Here is a 26,470-nt window from a genome sequence, read left to right as displayed (position 1 = left end):
CCTCCTCCAAACAATTGTCTTCGATCGGTATAAAACCCTTAGCGTTCTCCATACTTAATATACTATTACACACTATCAATTTTTTTGAGAACATACACCTGTTTGCCAGTTTGACCTACTTAGAAGTGTGTACAAGTCATACAGCCTTTTTCAATAATAGAAGTGTTGTTTAGTACCATTGTGTTAAAGTACATCCATTAAAACCTCCAATAAATTATTTATTAGATTACCAATCGATAAGAAAGGACGTTTATTAAAGTTGTTACATGCATATTGAAAGGACGTTAAAGATATTTTTTCTACAACCCTGTTAAAAATGCAATTTTTAGCACTCCATACGAACGTTAAAAATACTACTTTAAGGCACTAGTGCTTTAAAGTATTTTTAAGGCACTGCAGTTCGTATTGACCGTATAGACAATTTTGATGTAATGTCAAAAAAATATAAAAATGGAATGTCAGTCAAGTTCAAGTAAAAGTTTTTGTAGATATTGTCCTGTAATTACGTTTGTAGAAAAAATATTGTATGATATGCGTGTTAAAAAGTACATTTTTAAGGCACTTTTTACACTTTTTAAGGCACACGTTTAAGGCGTGCCTTAAACGTGTACTTTTAACACTTATATCATAAATAACTATTAGTTTATTCTCAAGGTCTTTATGTGTGTGAAAATAATTTTTATGTAAGTATTTAATGTCTGTTGTCTAATTAATAATTGAATAAATCAAGTGTATTTTGAACAAAAAGCAAATAAAATATAAATTTTGGTATATTTTGGTAAATGTAGGTACATTACAGATTGAATAATATTTACCTATAGGTACAATATTTTTATGGACCCGTGTTTACTATAAAATTAAAATAAACTATTTATAATAATAACATAATGGATAAATACTGCCCTTTAAAAACCCTCTTTGGTCATTCTGATCCGTTGTCCTAGGTGAGCGACGGAAAACGACGCGACGCGATGCGATGCGTTGCGATGCGATGCGACCAGTAATTCACGCGACGTGTGGCTTATGTAGCGTCGCATCGCGTCGCTTTCCATCACTCAAACCAGGACAAACGTGACGATGTTAATTATTCATTCCTATTCTTAAGTGTGGGGAAGTATACGGCAGTGTTACTAGAAAATTCATATTTTAAATACTTAGCTAAAAAATTCCATAAACGAAAAAGAAAGACAACAAATGTCATATATTTAGAACGAGTAAATTTGGAGAGTTTAATCATTTATATCCGAAATTAATGAAATAATCCACGTTGGTTTAAAGAGTATTGTGGCTTATTCACTTTCGATTATATCATTGCAGCTGTTAAACTCAGTATTAATAACAGCTATCAATAAATATCAATAAGTAATTTTCAAAAACCAAATTCTATTTAGGAGAGGCTGTTACTGACTTTAAGGTATGTTAATGAAAAAACACTGGTACTATATAGTTATTATTAGTTTTTATTTATTTAATAAACTATTGCGTAGCATAATTTGAATTGAAAAAAGCAATGGGACGTCACACTGTGTCGTGTCTCGTCGCGAACAAATCAAGTTCGCACTTCGTCACGTCTTGTCGTAGACTGATTAACCCGAAAACGTAGGCCATACACAAATACAACCATTACTTGATATTTTCGCGTCGCGTCGCGTCGTGTCGCGTTGTCGCGTTTGTCGTTCACCTAGGACAACGGGTAAAAGAATTGTCTTAACAAAAACACTCAAATATCATGAAATATACAGAGAGGTTCAAAATTATGGAATGAATTCCTTTTTCTCAAAAATATGCCACTTTGGAGAAAAATTTCTGAATAGGTCGATTTTTACTTTTAAATATGATTTTCTAACATATACGCCATAATTGTGACGTCATCCATTTAGGCGTGATGACGTAACATATGATTTTTTTAAATGACAAAATAGCAAAAAGATGGAAATACTTCAACGAACATCAGGGAAAAGTCTGTTGGATAGGGAGAGAAGGGAAAACATAAGAAGAGCATGCAATGTAGAAGATATAAATGGATGAGTGACCAAACGGAAATAGAAGTCGAACGAACACATTAGTAGAATGGCAGAGGATAGGATAGTACGAATGTATAGTCACAAGGGATAGTCACAAAATGGATGAAGAAGTATTGGCAGACCAAGAAAAGATGGTGCGGTAATTTAAACAGTTTGGGAGGCTAATATTGAAGAAGAAACAGGCTTTAAAGCCTACATACAAGAAGGAAGAAGATGTCAAAAAGTCATAATTATATAGGTATTATATCGGTTTTATAACGTTCTACGCATATAACCGTTCTAATCGTCACTCCTTTCTATTGAGGCAGTCTTCCTCTTAGATTTCTTTCCGACATCGCCTTGGAGATGACCTTTATCCATATAGTTGCTGGTCTTCCTCGTTTTCGTTTTTCTCTGGGGTCCATTTTAACACTTTTAGGGGATTCTCCTGTCGTCTTACGTGTCCGTACCAAACTAGCTGTTGTCTTTCGATGTCATCTATGACTGTTCTTTCTATTTCCATTTGTTGCCTAATGTCGTCGTTTCTTATGTGTTCTAGTCTAGATCTTCTTGCTGACCTTCTCCAAAAGTCCATCTCAGTGGCTAGTAATTTATCTTTGTACTAAGAAAAATCATAATTTAAAAATAAAAATCGACCTATCTCGGGACTTTCCTAAAAAGTGGCCTATTCTCTAAAACATGAATTTACTTCATAATTTTGAACCTCTCTACGTAGTTCACAGGAATTATATCAAGATTTATAAAACTGAGATACACCATAAAAATATTAGAACAAATAACCGAATATCAAACGTAATGAATTAATGACGCGGACCTCAAACAGTATAAGTTATGACGTCACGACCAATGAGGGCGCGCTTTGGGTTGGCTGCTATAATTTGAATTTTCTCTTGATTTTAATCATCTTTAGGGTCCAAACAAAAGACAAAAACAATCTTTTTTTTATATATAATTTAAAATAAGTTCTGTTGTAATTCTTACCATTTTTTAGCATAAAAACTGACAAACAAGCTGGATTTTGTTCAAGATGTCAATTTTTGGGACTCCAAAAAAGTTTTAAAAGAGTTTGCCAATCATACACACGGGTTTTCCCCTAAAACACCCCCTTGTAGTCGTAAAAACGGAAAACACCATTTCCCAAGAGTCTATAAGCCGTAGCAAAACTTTTTCGGACACGTAATATAGCTGAAATAATTTCGAACAAAAACGTTTTATCATTTTATGTGTATATCAGAAATAACGCTTGAAGTGACGTGCTCTTTTGAATGTTAATTACGTGCGCGAAATCAATTTTTTAACTAAAATTTGTATCAACTCGATGGTAAAAATTCGATATCTTTTAATCAGAGTGCCGTATCGACAAACATCAAAATGCATTTTAAAAAGTGCAACTTTCGCATGCAATTTGTTATTTTGCCGGAAATGAAATCATCTTCTATCTAAACCTGTGATTTTGTGAGTAATTAAGTCGCGGATTAAATGCTCTCAGCATACGTGACGATAACATTATCTTGAGGTTATTCTGTATGGCGTATTTTGCATGTCTATAAGTCAGTAGTAAAAGGCTTATCCGCATGCACATAATGCATGTTTTAAATGAGGTTTTGTCAGTAGTTGTCTCGGATGAAAGAGCACAGTGTTATGAGTCTGTGGTTCCAGTATCCAGTGGTACACGCAGAAGGGTAGGGTGGTGCTAGAATCCCACTTGCCAGCGACTTGTTCCAACAATATCCTGGCTTCAAACCTGCGTAAATGATTGTGATCACTACCGAACTGTTTAGGGCAGCAGTCAACAAAGTCAGAATAGCCGTTTCATTCTCCAACATCCGTAACGAATAGGCACCATAAGAAGAAGATATGTGACTTCATCGAAATACGCATAAATAATTCCTTCTATGTATGATTATCAAACTCAGTAAAAATTTATGTTCACAAACACAAGGAACCTCAGACCAACAATCGATAACATCGTGACTAATGGACACATTCACCCTTGGATCCACTACAAGTTCAGGATATCAGAACACTAAACTCAGAACGCTAATGTCGGTACTGACCATCCTCTGCTGTTAGGAAAAATCGGAATAAAATTCAGATCTAAAAAAAATAAAACCAATAGATGAAGCAGAAAACGTTAATGTCGAGAAACTATAAGACAACATAATAAAAGAGCTTTATGAAAAGGGATTTATAGAAAAAATTAAAGCAATGCCAATAACGAAGAAAAACGGAATTGTTCTCAGTTGGGAAAATCTTAAAGATAAACAAAGATGCGGCGTGTGAATATCTTTGCATCAGTTAGCAACAGATATCAACAGCAATAGAACAATAAGGAAAACTCTATAGTTATGTCCAGAAGTTAAAGTAAAGAACAAAAAAAAACTTAGCTTAAAATACACACACCGACAAAATTAGCCGCACACCTTAAAAATGGGACATGTTTGATGTCTCGAATTTCCTAAACCTGTTGTCCGATTTGAGTGATTCTTTTAGTATGTTATAGCCTTATTATTTAAGAATATAGGTGTAATAATATTGTTGCTAGACAGGTAAAGGTAATTTTATACCGGGAGTAAGAATCATACTGTGTTTTTTTCTTAAAGTTTGGAACACCCTGTGGAATATTCTAGCATATATAAAATATTGAAATTAAAATTTAATTATAGCCTTAGTCTTTCTTAACATTTTCTTTTCTGATTCATTTGCTATGTTAAAAAATTAAAAAGTTATGGGCTTTAACAACTAGCCATGTTTTTCATCAATAAATCCTCATAGCAGGGAGGAAAGTATCCTAAATTTGCAGTTACTCGAGCGTTATGGGAACCTACTGGATTGTGAAGAGTGGATGCTAGTGCTAAAACCAAAAAAAGTTAAGATAAGTTTTCCATAAAGTGTGGGACTCTCCATTTTTTAATTTAATTTTCCATTTCCACCAATCGTTTTTTCCGATTATAGCGCCATCTATCCATAATTGGAAAAAATGTTGCAAATAAAAGTTGCTTATTTTTACGGCAAGAATCCATATCTGCAATAAAAATTGGGGGCTCCTATTTAAGATTTTAAAGTAACCCCCACCCCACCTCCGTGGGGGTTCGTGTTTGGTGCCATTCGATAGATTTTTGAAAAATATTAAATACGTGTATTTTGCAGTTTTACGATCTGATGTTCATTTCGCGAAATATCGTATTTAAAATTTTTAATTTACCCCCCCCCCTCTCCGTGCGGTGACGTGTTTAGTATTATTCGATAGATTTTTGAAAAATATTGAACATGTATTTTTTAGTTTTTCGATCTGACGTTTATTTCGCGAAATATTCGCTTTTTTTGTGAAACTTTGTGATTCGCCCATTTTTTTTACGCCCCGCTCAAATCGTCAGATTTTTGAAATATACACTATTTTGCATGTGCTTAACTTACCTTATCTTAATCTGACGATTTCGAGTTTTTCTAAGAATAGATTTTTTTCGGTCTCCCCTTAATGAATTCCCCGGTGTTAAGAACCAATATAATATGGTATAGGTACATTTACAGGGTACAAGGTTTCTCCCCATGTGATAATCTGATGCGCTCGAGTAACTACAAAAATACCCGCTTGGGCTCCACTACCATCATTATCTGCTTAGTTTAATAAACAAGCCTAAAGTAATTCAATAGATGTATTAAATAAATTTTGAATCAAGTATGTAATATTCAGTATTTATTTTTGCATGTTTTTTACAAATTTTATATACATCTACGAAAAATGAACATCAGATCGAAAAACTGCAAATACACGTATTCAATATTTTTGAAAAATATATCGAATGGCACCAAACATGAGCCCCCACGGAGGTGGGGGTGGGGGATTTATTTTAAAATCTTAAATAGGAGCCCCCAATTTTTATTTCAGATTTGGATTCCTTACGTAAAAATAAGCAACTTTTATTCGACACATTTTTTTGAATTATGGATAGATCGCACTATAATCGGAAAAAAACGATTGTTTCAAATGGAAAATTAAATTAAAAAATGAAAAGTCCCCCACTATATGGAAAACTTAACTTAACTTTTTTCTGGTTTTAGCACATACTCTTCACAATCCAATAGGTCCCCATAACGCTCGAGTAACTGCAAATTTAGCATACTTTCCTCCCCTACTATGAGGATTTATTGATGAAAAACATGGATAGTTGTTAACGCATATAACTTTTTTATTATCCCACATAATTAAATGAATCGAAAAGGAAAATGTTAAGAAAGCCTTACTCTATAATCGAGTTTTAATCTTAATATTTTGCATATGCTAAAATATTCCACAGGGTGTTCCAAACTTCCTTTTCCCTTTCCTAAGAAAAAAACACAGTATGATTGGTACACCCGGTATAAAATGATATTTACCTGTCTAGCTACAATATTATCAGAACGATATTCTTAAATAATAAGGCTATAACATACTAACAGAATCACCTAAATCGGACCACTGATTTAGGAAATTCAAGACATCAAACATGTCCCATTTTTAAGGTGTTCGGCTAATTTTGCCGGTGTGTATATAAAGGGAGTCAAATTCAAGCTAAAATAAACAAAACACCTACCATTCCATTAGCAGCTGAGGTAAGAGGGTCACTGGACCGGTTGCTCTTCAACATTATTATGGATGATGTGATAATTGGATTATGGATATGATGACATGATTTACAATCGTTGAGGACGCGGCGATCGTTGCCGAAAAAAAGGACGACCTTCAAAGACTCACATATCAATTTAACCTCACAGCCAAATCGTTCAACATGGTGATATAAGCCGCTAAAAAATGTATCATATTAAAGAGATATGTATGATCTAAACTCGACGTAAATGGCCCAATTTTCCAGCAAGAGATAAAGTTTAAATATGTAAGCATAGAACTATCAGGGATATGGCTACGTTGAAGCAGAAGTAAGAGAATAAACAACGAGAGCAACAAAATTACAAAATTAGTTGGCAGTTTAAACAATACAATATGGCATAATAAAAAAAATTGGTATTGAGGCTAAATAGAATATACAAGGCTGCTGCTATAAGGCCTATAATGGCATATACCGCAGAAACCAGACCAGAAACAACAAAAGTTAGAAGATTTTTGAAACAACAGAAATGAAGGTACTTCATGCCATAGCTGAACAGACTCTTCTGAACAGAAAAACAAGTGAAAACATGAAGTATATGTGGTATTACTCTTTTACATCAATAGCCTATCCGTGATGAATATTTTGCAATTTTTATTTAACTGTAGCAGCGCGGAAATGCCGCACAGATGTTGTACTGGACCATGGTCTAAGGTTCTTAAACCAGGATATTCTTCTTCTTCCTAGACCTCGCTCTCCAATTATTTTGCTTTGTAGGGTAGCTTGTAGGAGGGCATATCTACTGTAGATTCGTTTCGCATAATGTGTCCGAAGTTTTGTAACTTTCGAGATTTGATAGGCGTTACCTTTCGGTTCTTATACATGTGGGGTAGAGGATATTAATTTTTGGGTGCTAAATAGGAAAAAAGGGTGAAATGGACATATTAGCAGAATGGAAGAAAGGAGAATGATAAGAATAGCTCGAGATAAATCTCGAACGGGACGGAAAAGTATAGGCCAACCCCGACTAAAGGCGGAGCGACTATCTGAGCGTTGATATACGTGAATGAAAAACAGGCGACTAGTCTAGAATAAATAAGGAAGACGAAGAAGAATTATAGGTTTTTTTTTATTAAAGAAAATTTACCGCATCCACCAACAGGTTATTAGCGGCATTACTTTTTAAACAAAGGTTAGCAATGATTTTTAACAAATAACAAATAGCTAGATTTGGTACAAAAATATTGATTTAGATTAGATAGTAAGTCTTTTACTGGACAGTATTCTCCTGATAAAGCTGGTAGAGTATTCTATACGTAGGCGCGTTAGAATCGTTTGAATAAACCTTGAACTAGCACTTGTTTTCCACTGTCGTGTGTCTGGTTTTACTGATCTTAGATTAGATTTCGACAGAAACCATTCGCGTTGCCACTGACCAATCACTTTTTGTTAAAAGAAAAACGTTTTGAGATCATTACATACACACTCGCACACTAATTCAGAATTCTGCACTTAATGCTGCATTACGAGAAACTTCTGTCTGCCTCTTCCTTGCCGATAATTCCTATAATATGTGATGGGATCCATATAAATTTCGGAGTCGTGTTGTTTTCTTGTGCAATTTGTAGTTCAGTTTTTATTAGTTTCTCTAAAGGACTTTTAGGATACAGGTGCTGCATTGCAAGGAAAGAGTTGGGTGAGTCGGTGAGAAACAGAAATATTTGACAGGTTTGCTTGTTTCAGGGCGCGATACAGAGCAAATAGTTCGTTGCAAGTAAAAAAGGAGAATATAAGCTGTTAATATATGATGACTGTGATGTATCACTTTCTAATCCGGAGCTCACCTCTCCAAGATGAGCAAGTATTTTTTTATTCAAGTTGGTCAGCCTTGTTTTTATTGATCTTTCTTTTAAGTAGGGACGGATCTTCTTTAACATGTCACTGAGACCTCTCAAATCAGAAGTGTAGTCATTTATTGAGAATATGGGGTTCGATAAGCCAGCTATGCTCTCTAGGAGGAGGACTAATTGATCGCAGTTCAACGGAAATGGTGGTTCGTGATTATTGATGAAGGTTTTGGCAGGATATATCATGCCAAAAATGGATACATTGGAATGCGTTGTTTCTTCAACTTTAGATGTCTTTGGTTTCTTTCGAGTTGCTGTAGGTTTTGGTACTACAAATGGGTTTTCTTGAAGTGTAATGTCGGTTTCTGGAGAGACGACTTCACTTATAGAGCGTTTTAAATGAGTTTCTTTGTTTTCGGTCACTTCTGTATTTAGATTTGGTAATTTTGACTCAGTATGCTGTGAAAAGGTACTTTGGTGTGATAACGTGGTTGGAGTTTGATTAGATTGGGACGTTTCAGGTTGGTTAGTCGTACTGGTAAGGGTTTGCGTAGGAATTGATGCTGTTGCTGTTTCTGCAGCCGAATCGGCTACAGTTGTAGTATTTGAAGTTATAGAGCTTAGTGGAGTTTGTTGGGTCGCAGATATGTTTGTAGGTTCGGTGCAGGCTGCTGCCACGTGTCCTGGTTTTTTGCATTTGAAGCAAACGTTTCCATCTTGAGAAAAGAATATTGTGTAGTTTGTGTTTTCGAATGCTATTGTTATGGTGCTTGGGATGGTTAAATTGTGAGGCTAACATATACTTGCCGTCGAAAGCTTAGGATATGGCTGTACTCGGGAAGATTTGCGCCGATTTTTAGAAATGTTATGGGAGATACAAGATGTAGACCGATTTTTTGCAGTTCTTTTTCAAGAACATGGTGTGGAATGGACGGGCATACCTGTGACATAACAATTCTTTCGGCAGGTGTTATAAGTCGTCTAGCCTTTAGAAGTTCTCCTCGGATAGTGATTTGGCCATGGTTATCTAAAAACTCATCTAGGATATTTTTGTTCGCAAGGTACATGCAAACTCGTTTGTTGGAAAGGCGGGAGGCAAAAATGATATTTTTAGGTTGAACGATGTTACCGAGAGGGATTAGGTAGTCATGAAGTGGAGTATTTTCGATGCCACTGAAGACTAGTGCTAGCTGTCTTGAAGGGAATTTAAATTGATTTGTCACTGCTGAGTAGCTTTTCGGTGAAATTTGGTTTTGTTGAGATTGTTGATCCATGCTTGCTTCGGTGGAGATCATTTTGGAAGAACTGGTATCACCCGCAAGAGTGAGTGCGGCCCTGTCCCCTATTGGGAACGGAATCCAGTTTTGTCAGTATAAATCGCAATAAAATTGAAAATGTGTTTAAACTGTTACTGGTATATATATATATATATATATATATATATATATATATATATATATATATATATATATATATATATATATATATATATATATATATATATATATATATATATATATATATATATTTATATACACGTAAATTTTTGAAATAGTAAATGTTTTATTGTATTATAATGTACAATGACCGTATATATATATATATATATATATGACCGTATATATATATATATATATATATACGGTCATTGTACATTATAATACAATAAAACATTTACTATTTCAAAAATTTACGTGTATATAATATACCGTATATCACTTACTGCTTTTTTGTATGTACCACTTTCACAAAAACTTAACTTAGGTATATATAAATAAACTTTTATTTATATTTACTTGTTGAAGCGACAAATTTTCTGCTAATTGCTTTTTGATAACTAGGTACTTAGCTCGTCTTCGATACGATGTTAACGGTACAAAGGTTCAAACTCGAGTCAATAATAGGTTTTGTCTTGATCTAGTAAATAAGCCAAAAACTGTAATTTGTAACTAAAAGCTTTTAAATAAAGCTTTAACTTATATAACTTATAACAGCTGTTAAACATTTTAGTAAGAACCTTATTAAATTGGAACAAGGGATTGGACTTCATAAGTCCTAGGTTTTTACCCACGTGAATAAGTTCTTTATTTCAGTCGAAGCAACTATATTATAAATAAAGACGGTTAAAAAAATTTAAGTGTCTTCGCGTTCATTAATATATCATATGTCTATGGTTTGATTTTAAACCGGGAGGGGTAAACTGAAAAGACAAATTTACACACAAGAAAATCATTATACGAAATTTACAATCAAGATGCCGTAGAAATAAACAAACATAGACACGTTAATCCACATAGACACATCATAATTTACAATGTGAAACTTTGAAAATCATGATTTGGGATTTACAATGTATATACATTGTAAATTATGATTCGGGAGTGCTCCTAGTAGAATCTAACGTGTCTTGATTTGTTTATTTCTACTGCATGTTGATTGTAGATTTATTATAGAAAAATCACCAAATACATCTTTTTTGGTTGATCGTATCGGTCTTCGACGGTAATCCATACATATTATATTATACTAATACGTAGCTAAACACTTCTAAAGACAACGACTTTTATATAAAATAAGACTGAAAATTAAAGGAATAACGCAGAAAACACAAAAAACGCCGATATAACCTAATTAACCTGTGAAATGCCATTCGTGTCAAAATTTCATAAATTTCATAAGTGTCAAAACTTCATAACAGTGGAGTAAACTTGCCTGAGGTTGGACCAATTATAAACAAGCATTACGGCGAGGTAAATTTGAATTAGCCTTCTTGATTTAAAAACAGACCATAGTTTTGAGATGTTTTTGGACAACTTCCGGTCACAACTTTTTACCAAAAGTGATATCAAAACCGGAAGTATATATTCGGTTCCTTCTTATCAAGACGGGTCGAATGATATATCATATATCCCATTTAAACGATAAATATAAAATCTGTCACTTACGGTTGTACCTCTCCAGGATTCTCAGATTCTCAGAACCGGGACTCTTAACTGAAGTATACTGTTTCAATCCAAAGCTATTAAAAAAAGTACTGTATTTGACACCTTATTTTTTCTTTGTCTTCTATAATAACGGGGGAGATTTGATTACGGACGGACGGAAAGATGAACGTGGATACAGTAGCGTACTGATAGATCTGCGGGCCCTGGTTCCAGTTGGGATGCGGGCCCCCCGCCCAATGAAAACGCACGTTGTGTATCAAAAGTTTTTGATAAATATTAAATATAAAAAATCATCCTACGCCTACACTAAATAGCCAAATTAACGCACCACCTTAAAAATGGGACCTTTTGATGTCTCGTATTCCCTAAACTTGTTGTTCGATTTAAGTGATTTTTCTGATATGTTATAGCGTTATTCTTTAACAATATCGCTGTAATAATATTGTTGCTAGACAGGTGAATCGTCATTGTATACCGGGTGCACAAATCAAAATGGAGTTTTTTTCTCAAAGTTCGCAACACCCTGTGGAGAATTATAGCATTTATAAAATACTAAAATTAAAACCTAACTATAGAATCACGTTTTCTTAACATTTTGTTTTTTAATTCATTCGCTTTTATTGAAAAATAAAAAAGTTAGGTATTTTAACAACTAGCCATGTTTTTCGGCAATAAATCCTTATTTTTTGCTTAGTTTAATAAACAAGCCTAAAGTAAGCTATGACAAATTTACAATTTAATAAATGTCAAATTGTTAACAGTCCAAAGTGTCTGGTTTGTTATAAAAATTAGTAGATTTATTATTTATGCCCGTAATTTTTTGTTTTTGGTGGAAATGGAACGCGCTACAAGGAATTTGACCCGCAATGAGTGCGTTTAAGCAGTCACCTTACATAGCGAAGAACATAGCGAAGAACATGCTATCGGCTCTTTATATTGGTAACACTTTTGCTAATGCACGATACTGCAAGACGTGACTTTGCACGAACTGTAACCGAAAATTTACAACAGGTAAATCTTCGGATTTTTAATTGGCTACCGCATAGTCCAGATCTTATCATAGTCCAACCGAACATTTCTCACGTGCTATGTACTAAGAGTATAAGTCATAAAAAAGATTTTTCGGGATTTTTCTATATTTTGAATTATATAATTAATAAGGTATTACCAAAGTAGACAGTAGACACTAAAATAGTTAATTACTAATTTATTAATCATATTTTGTCACCATTTTCATATTTGTTGTAATAGTTATTTCATCACTGGTAAAAAAACTTTGAAAAGTCCTAATATAAAATTTTCATTTTTAACTTATACTCTTAATACATAGCACTCTAGATTTGTGGGACATAATTGGCAGAAGACTACGACAGCGTTTGCCACCTCCTAGAACCTTACAAGAGGTAGAAACAGTAGCTCTCGAGATTTGGAATGATATTGTTATTAAAGAGCAACTAGCAAACCTCATTTGTAATATAAAAGGACATATCTCTTTTATTATAGAACATAAGCGAATGAATCAAAAACAAAAATAACAAAAACGAGAAAACTGGGATATCTAGGCTACATAATGAGAGGAGAAAATTATTCCCTGCTAAGACTCATAATCCAAGGAAAACTCTCGAAAAAAAAAATGTGAGACGTAGGAGGATTTCCTGGTTGCCAAATTTAAGGGAGTTGTAGGGGTGCAGTTCAATACAATTAGTATTATCTAAATATAGTATATAGGAAACTATTTTATTTATGCAATATTTTCCAATACATCAAAACGTGCCGCAATATACCCTTAATCAAATAAATATGAATAGCATATGCACGTATAAAGAAACCCACAAAAATATGGTGCATGTTTATGCACAGACATGCATTTTGCATATAATCCAGGCTCTATTTATAAGTAACTACACAAAAATAAAAAATTATTAAGCAGTTATATTTCCTAGTTTCTACTTGTGTAGTTCAAAATATCCCCATCAAATTAGAAAAAAAAAAGAAACAAACAGCGTGTTTGAGCGGGCCCCTGCGGGGCACGGGCTCTGGTTTCGCGGAACCCGCGGAACCATGCTCAGTACGCCACTGCGTGGATAATTCAACGTTTTCATCATTTTTTGAATGATGTAGAATAGGTGAAAACAACATACAGAGATTAACGACATACAATCTCTAATACACATTGCAAGTAACAGAGAGTTAATGGAAAATGTGATCGCCAGCATCCATTAATGGATTTGCATTTGAAGAGAAGTCTGATATGTGTTATACAAATAAAAAGATAAAAACAACAAACTGTTAAAAGGGAGTAAAATGGCAAAAATTAGAAATACAAAAATAAAATACCTATAAAGAACACCGAACACTTACCGTGTTAAGTCGGACTCCTCAAATTTCGCATCAGGATATTTTTTTACCAGTGCGACAACTTCTTTAGCGTTTCCAACAACAACTGCATCTTTTACGGCAGGATGTCGCAAGATCACTTCTTCAATGTCCATGGGACTCAAAGACCATTCATCAAATTCAATCATATCTTCAAATCTTCCCAAAACGTATAACCAGCCAAGTTCGTCAAACATACCTATGTCTCCAGTTCTGAAATATCCCTTTTCTCTTGATTGTAATGTTTTCTCTGGATCTTTAAAATAACTTAAATAAAAAAAATAGTGATAACAATTATACAGGGTATCGAGAAAGTATGGAAACACGGTAATTACTCGGAAACGGCTTGAACGATTTTTATAAATTTTCGTGGGTGAGGGTGTTCTAATGCGGCCGATATGATGGTGGTAATTAGATCGTTATCAAATCTTCCATTTTTCTGGAAATGTAATGAACTTTCGTATTTTAAATGGAACACCCTGTATTTTTTTGCGTTTCAAAGTCCTTAAGAAATACTGATTATTTTGCATGTTATATTCCCTACACCTAAATGCCATAATTTCTAAGTTATTGCTACATTTATTAAAAAAATGTTTAACAAATTATAAAAATTAAATTTTTTCTGGAAAGGCAGACACTATTTTAAGTTCTTTGGATTATTGGGAATAAAAAAGTATTGTGTAATTTTTCTCAAAAGTTAATCGTTTCCGATTTATAAACAATTTAAAACTTAAAAAATCGAAAAATGACGATTCTCAAGATTAAAGAACACAAGTGAAAAAATCATTTTTAAAATTAGAAAGTACCTACTACCTAAATTCAAGCTCAAACCTTTTTCTCTTATAGCCCTATAAGAATTTTTGGCATGTTATATTCTAAAACATTGTTTTTTTTTAATTGTTAATGAAGCTCATATAACAGGACGGCATTAACAACTAAAAAATAATATTTTAAAATCAAATAAGACCAAATCACTTATCGGATCGGTATCTGATATAATAAGGTTTGAACTTGAATTTAGATACTTCGTTGTTTCAAAATGAATATTTTTTACTTGTGTTTTTAAACCTTGCAAACCGTCATTTTTCGATTTTTTCAGTTTTAAATTGTTGGAAACGATTAACTTTTGAGGAAAATTACAAAAGACCTTTTTTGTTCCCAATGATCCAAAGAATCCAAAATTATGTCTACTCGAGCCGAAAAAATTGATTTTTATAATTTGTTAAATTTTTTTTTAATAAATGTAGCAATAATTTGATTATTTAGGTATTTAGGTATGGAGAATATAACATGGAAAATAATAATCAATATGTCTTAAGTACTTCAAAACGTAAAAAATATAAAGGGTGTTCTATTTAAAATAAGAAAGTTCATTAGATTTCCAGAAAAAAAGAAAATTTGACAACAATGTAATTACCACTATAATATCGGCCGCATTAGAAGACCCTTACCCACCAAATATAGAAATCGTTTTAGCGGTTTCCGAGATATTACCGTGTTTTCATACTTTCTCGCTACCCTGTATGCTATTTTATTTAATTAAATTGGGATTGTTAAGACACTAGAGCAGCGTTTCCCAACCGGTGGGTCGCGACCCACTAGTGGGTCGCGGCGGGGCTCTTACAGTAGCTGAATAACGTACATTTATATCATCATAGGTGAGGTATTGGTCGCGAATATGGAGAAAACACCAGAAGGTGGGTCGCCAGACATAAAAGGTTGAGAAATCCTGCACTAGAGGAAAGTGGTCTAATTTCGGATAATCTGCGTATTTCTAATAATAAATTATTTACGTAAGATATACGTAATTTGAAGCAAAATATGAATATTATCGTCACGCCATCCATTTCAGAAGATTTAAGGTAAATTATTAAAGCGATACAACCCTTTCCCCTTAAATAACAACACCAGATCTGACAGAGAAGTGTCTTCTAAATTTTCTTCACTATATTAAATCATGTTTTATGTGGTTAAAGACTTTGTAGGACTAAGCCGGATAACCAGAAAATTCAGATTTTACATCAACACCGTAAAACCAAAAATAATGATTGTCTTCTTCTTCTTATTTTTATATAGACATTACTCTGTCTGTTTTTCAATGTGCCTCCAGTAAGTTGTCATTCCATCTTTTTCCTGGTCTTCCCACTGATCGTCTTCCTATTGAGGAACCGTCTCACGCCGTCCTTACTACTCTATTTGTTGTCATTCGGCTTATGTGGTCGTTCCATTCTACTCTTCTGCTTTTCACCCAGTTATTAATGTTGTCCACCTTGCATCTACTTCGTATATCTGCACTTCTAGCTCTATCCCACAGCGTCTTACCATCAATTTTTCGCAATGTTTTCATCTCTGCTGTTTCTAGCATTATTTTTGTCCTTTCTGTATCAGGTCGTGTTTCTGCCGCGTATGTCATTATTGGTCTGATGACTGTTTTGTAATTTCTGCCTTTCACTTCTTTTCCGATGTTTTTATTTCTTTATATTGTTTCATACAGGCAACCTGCGGCTCTGTTTGCTTTATTCACCTGATCTTCCACTTCTGTTTCGAGCTTTCCGTAACTGCATAGTGTGATGCCTAGATATTTAAACTCCATGACTTGTTCTATTATTTGACCCTCCAGCTCTAATTTACACCTTATTAGATCTGCTGTTATAACCATGCATTTAGTCTTTTTTGGGGAAATTAACATGTTAAATTTTCTAGCGGTTATATTAAATTCGTGCAGCATACGTTGTAAATCATCTTCACTTTGAAAGATTAGTATTGCGTCGTCTGCATAGCAGATTATTTTAAGTTGCTTTTCTTCCATTTGGTATTTTTTTTGTTCTTACTTTTTTATTATTTCGTCCATGATCAGGTTGAACAACAGAGGACTCAGGGAATCTCCCTGTCTTATCCCATTACCAGCTTCAATTGGGTCAGTTAGTTCTTCATCTACTTTTACTTTTATTGTGTTCTCCTGGTAGATATTTTCGATCGTTTTAATTATGTAAATAATGATTTTAGACAAGGCAAATAATAATCTAGTCCACTTACACCAAGTGGCTAATTTCTAAAAGACCGAACAATAACCAAGAATACTACGCTCAAGTGGACCAATCTCCTAATTTTTCCCTTTGCTACATACACAGCTGAAATATTTATTTAAAACGAATCGATAGAAGTAAGATCGAAGCCTTTGAGATTTGGTTCTGCAGAGAAGAATTTTACGCGAGTTCTGGACAGAACACATAACCAACCTGTCAATTTTGGAAGAGCTTCATATAAGATACAAGCTCTAAAAAAAGTAAATCTAAATTACTTCAGCCATAGGTATAGCCAAAATTACGGGGACTAAGCCGAATACCAAGAGGAAGATCTCCAATACGATGGGCAGACCAAATGAAGAGGGCAGAAGACTCTGGTGGAAAAATCTCTACATGAAGGCGTTCATCTGGCCCAGGATAGCAGCCAATTGGGACACAAAGTTAACAATAGTAAGGGTGAGGATATAAATGAAGGTAGTACATAATATCTTTCTCCGTCGTTATTGGTTGCTTCTTCACCATACTTGCCTATAATTATTTTATCGTTGTCTTTCTTTCCGTTTTCTTCTGTGAATAAGGTATTGATAAAACATATATTTCCTAGCAACAGGTCCGTGATCATTCCATAAATTCCGTGTATTTTAATTTCTATCACACTTATATTAAGTGTGATAGACCTACAAGTCAAGTTTTCAGAGTTGTTCCGAAAAGTTATTAATTTTTATCGATTTTCGATAAAAAATAAGGTATTTTGATTCACGTTTTGGTATTCACAAAGTGCAGATCGTTAGTTAATACCGGATTAGTACCAGTTTTTAACATATTTGAAATGTTATAGTGAGAAGTACTGTGATCTGACTGCCGACTGGAAGTTAGGTGGATATTATTTGATTTACCATTTGTATGAGAAATAAATAAGTCTATCACTGAATTACAGTCTGTAATCTGAGCTTATTACCCCGTTTTTTTAATATAACTAGTTGTTTGTGGTTTTGGTAACTAGGATCACAACAACATGTCAACCCCAACTTCAAACTTACCTCACACACAAATTTCCGACCCATCAACTTCTGTTATATAATCCAATATCAAAAATACAAATAATACTTCTGTTGCCAAATCTTATGCAGCTGCTACCTCTACAAAACCGCTTCCCTTGCCTTCATTGTCTGTGCCTTTTCGAGACCAAGCGATCCTCATGTCTTCTCTGCCCAATACTGTACTATTTGATTACATTAAAGTTGTCGGTAGTACTGTTAAACCCAAAAACGTACACTTTGCATCTAGAATTTCCCATGGTCGTATATGTATTTTACCTGTCTTCTTCATCGCAAGTTGATAGTCTTCTAAGTACTCATCAAAATATTCCAGTTAATTCAACAGTTATTCCAACGCGCAGACTGGTTTCACCTACTAAAAGGTTGTTAATTTCTAATGTAAGTCCGTTTCTAAGGTAATGTCCGAGCTAGACTCGACAACGATAGACATCATGTTCTGGGCTATGCGGATGACCTAGTCATCTTAGCCCACGGAAAATTTAATGGTACAGTCAGAGATTGAATGCAACAGGCTCTGACCATAGTTACAGAATGGACTTCAAATGTAGGTCTTAACATCAGTCCTCTAAAGTAAAAAATCATGACATTTAACTAAAAGGAGGAATTCAGAGGAATTGGGTCCTCTAAGTCTAAATGGTCTACATTTAAATCTGGTGAGTGAAGTAAAGTATCTCGAGATAATATTAGACTCAAGACTTACTTGGAATCAGCAGATAGAAAGAATAACGAAGAGAGCGGTAACTACGTTAATGGTAGCCAGACGTACTCAAGGAAAAATGTAGGGTTTGAGACCAGACATAGTATATTGGACTTACAACATAGTGGTAAAACCCACAATTACATATGTATCAGTGGTATGGTGGCCAAAAGTGCAACAAAAAAGTGCCATCATCAAATTAAGCAAGGTGCAAAGACTTGCTTGTCTCGGGATCACAGGGGCTATGAGGGGCGCACCTACGGCAGCTATGGAGGCACTACTGGATATCCCTCCTTTACTTATAACAATAAGAGGTGAGGCGAGAATGGGATATTATAGACTGCGAGAAAACCTGAGCAACGTACCAATTAAATCAGGACATAGTAGAATAACGAATGAAACTAATGATGCCGAATGGATGATGAGTTCTGACCATATGACATCAAGATACAAGCCTGAAGTACCTTTTCAAGTGGACATTTGCCCACGAGACGAATGGGACAGAGGAAAATCTCGAACCAGACTGCAGGGTTACACCTGGTATACGGACGGGTCTAAAACTGAAGACGGTTCGGGCGCAGTAATATTCTGTAGTGGTGGAAATTTCAACATTTATATTCCACTGGGAAAATATACCTCCGTATTTCAGACAGAGATTTTTGCAATCTTGCAATGTGCAAGAGAAAACAACCTGAGGGCATTCGAACTGCAGCGGGTTAACATATGCACAGATAGCAAAGCAGCCATTGGGGCTCTTATAAACCCTAAGGTGAACTCTAGTCTGGTGTGGGAATATCGACAAGAACTTGACAGACTGGCAAAACATAACAGTGTTATACTGATATGGGTTCCAGGTCATCGGGGCATATTCGGCAATGAAAGAGCTGATGCACTTGCCAAGAGAGCATCAGCTACAAAATACCTGGGTCCAGAGCCGGCTGTGGGAGTGCCAAAAAGCACCGTCCGCGAACGAAAAAAAGCCTGGATCCGAAGATAACACAACTCACACTGGGAGAGTGTACCCGGTCAAACACATGGCAAGATGTATATCGGACGGACATGTGCTAGTATGGCTGAGTTACTGCTGAAAACAAGCAGGAATCAGCTCAGAGTCATAACAGGTTTCCTCACTGGACATGCGCCAGTTAAGGGTCACCTGCATATAATGGGGCTGTTTCATGGAGACTTAAGCTGCAGACTCTGTAACAGAGAACTTGAAACAGTCAACCATATTTTGCATGACTCTGAGCCATTGGATCGGAGAGGCGGCAAACACTTTTCGAAGACATCGAAGTGACTCCAAATATATATGGCACCCACCCACTAGACCTGTACAAGCCGGTACAGGGTTCCAAAATTCTGGAATGGGTTTCATAAGCGAATGGAAGATATACAATAAGCCAAGTGGCTGCAGTACAACCGGTTCACGACAGACGGCTTCCAGGAAAAAAAATGTAAGTCCGTCCATTCCTCACTCCATAATTGAAAAAGCGCTTCAGGATCTAGGATTAATACTTACTTCTCCTGTTTCTTACGTTAAATGTGGATCACCTGCTGATGAATGCGATCATGTTTTAAGTTTCCACCGCATAACCTATATCTTACATAGCAGTGATGATTTTTTTCTGAAAATATTAACTACCGTTACTTTTGATAACTTAATTCATAGAATATTTATATCGACCGATAAACTAGAATGCTTTCTTTGCAGACAAGTTGGACATACTGCAGAGTCATGTCTTAATATTCAAGACAGTGCTGCTTCCCTTGAGCCCCCTCCGATACCCATTAAGTCATCAGATATTGAACAACCATTACATGTCATTTTAACTACTAGTAACACTCTTCCAAATGTTTCTAACTTATCTTCCAAACAAATACCTTCACATTACTCCTATCTCGAGCTGAGTAATCGAAAAATTGACGAAAAAAGACCATGTTCTACTGATAGTAACTTTGATTCACCTCAACTCCTATCACCCACTTCTACTCCACCTCCAATTCCTAACTCAATATTTCCACCCGAGACCTCATCCATTTCTATACAAAAACCTGCCAAAAAGAAAGCAAAAAAATTCAAATCAACTGATCTTGACTGTCACAAAATTAATCAAGAATCTCTCTCTATTATTAATAAACTATATGAAGATAACCCAGAATAATTTTCACTTAATGTAACGCAACTTATGCATTTCTTGAAAACTCCTTTGGTACCAACGACCCTCTAACTGAAGCTATTATATTAAATTTACCACTGATGTACCATCCTTAACCCGACATTGGTCGCTAGGTTGGTTGTTACGCGAGTGGTCGCGCGTGAGATTTTCTCTCACATATTCAACTTTTGCCTTTCTTTACAAAATTTTACAAAAAAGATGAGCTTTCATCAACGGTAAAGCCATTTGCTTTAAAAAGACACGACGTTTTTCTGTTTTATTATTATTATCTTTATATAAAATGTGACTATTGATGCCGCCAATATTTAACATTGAAAAATATATGGTAAATGACCATCTACAACTAACCCGTGAAACAGAATATAGGATTTTCATATCATAGACCACATCCGCGGCGCCTTTTATTACATCATAAAAGGATATTATTTTAGGTTTTAAGGAGAAAAATAAAATTAATTTTTATACACAGTTGGTGACGCCGGTGGTCGCTTGATGAGAGAATCTCTCACATGAAGCGCACTGACTCAACAATATGGTGATACTAAGTAAACTGAGTCACTATCTGAGTGGACGAGTCTATTAAATTGTCGAGGAAGGATAGTTAGAAGAATAGAAGGAACCACAGCGCGTATAATTTCCCAGAAAAAAAGTTGTGAGCAATTTTTTGAAACTGTGAGAGAAAATCTCATATAGCGACCACTGGCGGGTTAATGACAGACCTCGTCCTAATCCATACCAAAGTCAAAAAAAGATCTTTAAAAAATCGTATAACTCGTCTTGTAAAGATAAGAAAGCAAAAACTCTATTACGATCAACCAGATTTCACTGAACTGATCAATGACGATGGTAACACAAGTGACTCCTCCATTCCTTCTCATAATTAGTTACATTCAGTATGATACAATGGAATTACGATGCATTTTATCCTCGCCTAGAAATAATTCAAAAGATTATTTCCTCTCATAACCCCGACATACTTTGTCTCCAGGAAACAAATTTTAAAACCGACCATCAAGGCAAACTTAAAAACTTTGAAGGATATCATCATATTCGCATAAACTGTACAAGAGCTAGCGGTGGTGCCTCAATCTACAAATTTAGAAGCAGTGGCGGTTACTGCTTGGTGTCCAAACAAAATTACTATTTGCAGCATATACATCCCTCCTGACCACCCCCTCAATGAAGAAGAGTTAGTCGATTTAATATTTTAACTTCCCCATCCGTATCTTCTTGTTGGTGACTTTAATGCCCATAATAGAATTTGAGGCTCACCCCATACTTTTGGTAAATGCAAAGTTATAGAAAACGTTCTAAATTGTACAGATCCCTAATACCATTCGTTTATCCAAAAATGGTTTAAATAGATATCGACGAAATAAAACCCCTCAAAATCTTCTTCTACACAAACAACTTAAATCCAAAGCCAAATTCATTATCAAGCAAAGCAAACGATCTTCATGGCAAAGTTACACTTCCTCTCTAAGACTCGATACAAACCTCACTCAAATATGGAAAACAAATTCACAAATTAAAGGCAATAAAACTAACTTTAAGATTCCTCACATAATTGTCAACAATTCAGTTATCTCTGATAGCCAAGTAATTTCCCACACACCGGCATATTATTTCGAAGATAAATTCAATAAAAGTAATACGGTCTCCGCTCCCAGTTATTTACACTCTTAATGGTTCTCGACCTCTTTATCAACTACAAATGATGTTATGTTTATCAACGTCCCCTTTACCCTACATAAACTAAAATTTGCTTTGTCTTCATGTAAAAAATCTGCTGCCGGTCCCGATGACATCCCTTGTGTTAGGGGAGCAAGGTATGCTAAATGTGCAGTAACTCTAGCGTTATGGGAACCTATTGGGTTGTGAAGAGTAGGTCCAAAAACCAAAAAAAGTTAAGTAAAGTTAGTGGGGCTAGTGAAACAACACTACATGAACTCCAACCCATATATTGGTCATTTCTCCTTGGACTTTCAAACTAGAAGGGAAGCGTCGATTATTAGAAGACTCCGAATTAACCACACCAAACTTACTCATTGTTTCTTGATGTCCTCAGAAACTCGTCTAACTTGCCTCCATTGCAATGTTTTCTTGACTGCGAAACACATCCTCACCGACTGTAATTCATTCTCCAACCTATATACATCACTTGAAATGAAACCTACTATTAAAGAAATGCTCAATAACCCTACAGAGATCATGAAAACTACATATTATATCGTTTTTAAAAACCGCTCAGCTCTACAAGACGATTTAATATCAAAGACATTATTTAAAGTTATACATGGTGTCCCGAAAAGATTGGTCATAAATTATACCACAGATTTTGGGGTCAAAAATAGATTGAACCTCACTTACCTATATACAATACTGCACACAAAAAAAGTTACAGCTCTCTGAAATTAAAAAATGAAAATTGATTTTTTTTCATATATCGAAAACTCTTAGTAGACCGGGCAGTATCGTCGACCCCGCTAGCGCAATTATTCCGATTCGATTTTTTTGCACAAACTTACTCAAAAAGAGGTCCTTATAACATATCCACAGGGTGCCGGGCAGTGCCGTGGTCGAAAAATTTTTTAAACAATTTTTTTAAACAAATTCACAAAAATAATTTTTTTATTTCCAACAATTTTTTTTAGATAATTTGGGTCATTCTGAGCTAAAAAGGCCTCCTGTCATTTTTCTCTAAAATTGACTGTTGTCGAGTTATACGCGATTAAAAATTTGAAAAATGCGAAAATGGCCATTTTCAAGGCTTCATAACTCGATTAAAAATAATTATTATGAAATTCAAAAAGTGACAAAATCAAGATTTAAATACCTTCTTCAACGTCCTGAAGAGATTTTTGTCACTATTTTATTACAAAGCTGTTATTTTTAGTTATTAACAATTAGCGGTATAGTCCAACTGTATCGTCGCCCCCGTTAGCGGAACTATTTCGATTAGATTTTTTTTGCACAAACTTACTCAAAAAGAGGTCCTTATAACATATCCACAGGGTGCCGGCCGGTGCCGTGGTCTAAAAATTGTTTAAACAATCATTTTAAACAAATACACAAAAATAATTTTTTCATTTCCGACAATTTTTTTTAGATAATTTGGGTCATTGTGAGTAAAAAAGGTCTCTGGTCATTTTTCTCTAAACTTGACTGTTGTCGAGTTATGCGCGATTAAAAATTTGAAAAATGCGAAAATGGCCATTTTTAAGGCTTCATAACTCGATTAAAAATTATTATTATGAAATTCAAAAAGTTACAAAATCAAGATTCAAATATCTTCTTCAACGTCTTGAAGAGATTTTTGGCATTATTTTATTACAAAGCTGTTACTTTTAGTTATTAACAATTAGCGCTATAGTCCAACTGTATCGTCACCCCCGTTAGCGGAACTATTTCGATTAGATTTTTTTGCACAAACTTACTCAAAAAGAGGTCCTTATAACATATCCACAGGGTGCCGGCCGGTGCCGTGGTCTAAAAATTGTTTAAACAATGTTTTTAAACAAATACACAAAATGTTGAATGGGTTGCATGTGAGAGTTCATTTTAAATGAAGAAAAAGGCAGACGTACTCTCAATCATTTAATTAATTAAGGGAAAATACACAAAAATAATTTTTTCATTTCCAACAATTTTTTTTAAATAATTTGGGTCATTCTGAGCAAAAAAGGTCTCGTTGTCATTTTTCTCTAGAACTGACTGTTGTCGAGTTATGTGCGATTAAAAATTTGAAGAATGCGAAACTGGCCATTTTTAAGGCTTAATAACTCGATTAAAAATTATCACTATGAAATTCAAAAAGTGGCCACATCAAAGTTTTAAATCCCTTCTTCAAGGTTCTCAAGAGATTTTTTTCATTATTTTATCACAAAGCTGTTCCTTTTAATAATTCACAATTAGCGCTATAGTCCAGCTGTATCAACGCCCCCGTTAGCGAAACTATTTCGATTAGATGTTTTGTACAAACTTACTCAAAAAGAGGTCCTTATAATAAATCCACGGGGTGCCAGGCGGTACCTTGGCCGAAAAATTGTTTAAACAATTTTTCGATCACCGGCCGGCACTCTGTGGATATGTTATAAGGACCTATTTTTGAGTAAGTTTGTGCAAAAAAATCTAATCGAAATAGTTCCGCTAACGGGGGCGACGATACAGTTGGACTATACCGCTAATTGTTAATAACTAAAAATAACAGCTTTGTAATAAAATAATGACAAAAATCTCTTCAGGACGCTGAAGAAGGTATTTCAATCTTGATTTTGTCACTTTTTAAATTTCATAATAATCATTTTTAATCGAGTTATGAAGCCTTGAAATGGCCATTTTCGCATTTTTCAAATTTTTAATCGCGTATAACTCGACAACAGTCAATTTTAGAGAAAAACCTTTTAAATTAACCCAAATTATCTAAAAAATAATTTTTGGAAATAAAAAAATTATTTTTGTGAATTTGTTTAAAAAAAATTGTTTAAAAAATTTTTCGACCACGGCACCGCAAGGCACCCTGTGGATATGTTATGAGGACCCCTTTTTGAGTAAGTTTGTGCAAAAAAATCTGATCGAAATTGTTCCGCTAACGGGGGCGACGATACAGTTAGACTATAGCGCTAATTGTTAATAACTAAAAATAACAGCTTTTTAATAAATTAATGACAAAAATCTCTTCAGAACTCTGAAGAAGGTATTTGAGTCTTGATTTTTTCACTTTTTTAATTTCCCCATTTTCGCATTTTTCAAATTTTTAATCGCGTATAACTCGACAACAGTCAATTTTAGAGAAAAATGACAAGAGACCTTTTTTGCTCAGAATGACCCAAATTATGTAAAAAAATATTGGAAATAAAAAAAAAATTTTGTGAATTTGTTTAAAGAAAATTGTTTAAAAAATTTTTTGCCCGGCACCCTGTGGATATGTTATAAGGACCTCTTTTTGAGTAAGTTTGTGCAAAAAAATCGAATCGGAATAATTGCGCTAGCGGGGGCGACGATACTGCCCGGTCTATAGAGATTTTTATTGAAAATGGACATGTGGCATTCTTATGGCAGTAACATCTTAAAAAAAATTAAAGTGAAATTTGTGCACCCCATAAAAATTTTATGGGGGTTTTGTTCCCTTAAACCTTCCCAAACTTTTGAGTGCGTTCCAATTAAACTATTATTGTGGCACCATTAGTTAAACACAATGTTTTTAAAACTGTTTCGTCTCTTAGTACTTTTTCTATAAGACAGTGTTTATCGAGATATTTTGAATATTGGTCGAATCCACCACATATTTGTATATGGTTAAGTTCGATTATAGAGACCTGTTAATAATCTGAAAATTTATTATTTATAATTTACATTAATAGGTATATTTTGAAAAAGAGGCCACATCTCGATAAAAGGGGACTTATCAACAAAAGACTAAGAAGCAAAAAAGTTTTAAAAACACTGTGTTTATCTGCTAATGGTACCACAATAATAGTTTAATTGGAACGTACACAAACATTTGGGGGGTTTAAAGGAACAAAACTCCCATACAATTTTTATGTAAATTTATTAAAAAAGAAGCCGCATCTCGATAAAAACTAGCTTATCGAAAAAATACTAGGAGGAAAAAAGTTTTAAAAACGTTGTGTTTAACTAATGGTGTCAAGAAGAAATACCTTTCCCACAAAATAATGCTTCTCTTTTATATTTGTCTCGTAGAAATTCTAAAATTAAACAAATCATCTGGAAG

General features: G+C 34.5%; 1 protein-coding gene across 4 annotated transcripts in view; it reads right to left on the bottom strand.

Moving 5' to 3' along the window:
- The window catches only part of LOC114327938 (luciferin 4-monooxygenase-like), a 141,113-nt gene that overhangs the window by 2,490 nt on the left and 112,153 nt on the right, over nucleotides 1-26,470 (bottom strand). For 3 of the 4 annotated variants that reach the window (XM_028276654.2, XM_028276658.2, XM_050652771.1), the window contains one exon: nucleotides 13,764-14,045. In XM_028276654.2, the coding sequence (XP_028132455.2) occupies nucleotides 13,764-14,045 (282 nt within the window). Of the gene's footprint in view, nucleotides 1-11,402; nucleotides 11,477-13,763; nucleotides 14,046-26,470 lie in introns of all 4 variants that reach the window. The other variant, XM_028276657.2, reaches the window with a different exon arrangement.

This window comes from Diabrotica virgifera, chromosome 6 (genome assembly GCF_917563875.1).
Source record: "Diabrotica virgifera virgifera chromosome 6, PGI_DIABVI_V3a".
In the NCBI taxonomy this organism is placed as follows: Eukaryota; Metazoa; Arthropoda; class Insecta; order Coleoptera; family Chrysomelidae; genus Diabrotica; species Diabrotica virgifera.
Note: the sequence above shows the minus strand (reverse complement) of the source record. Positions and strands in the feature narration are given on the sequence as shown.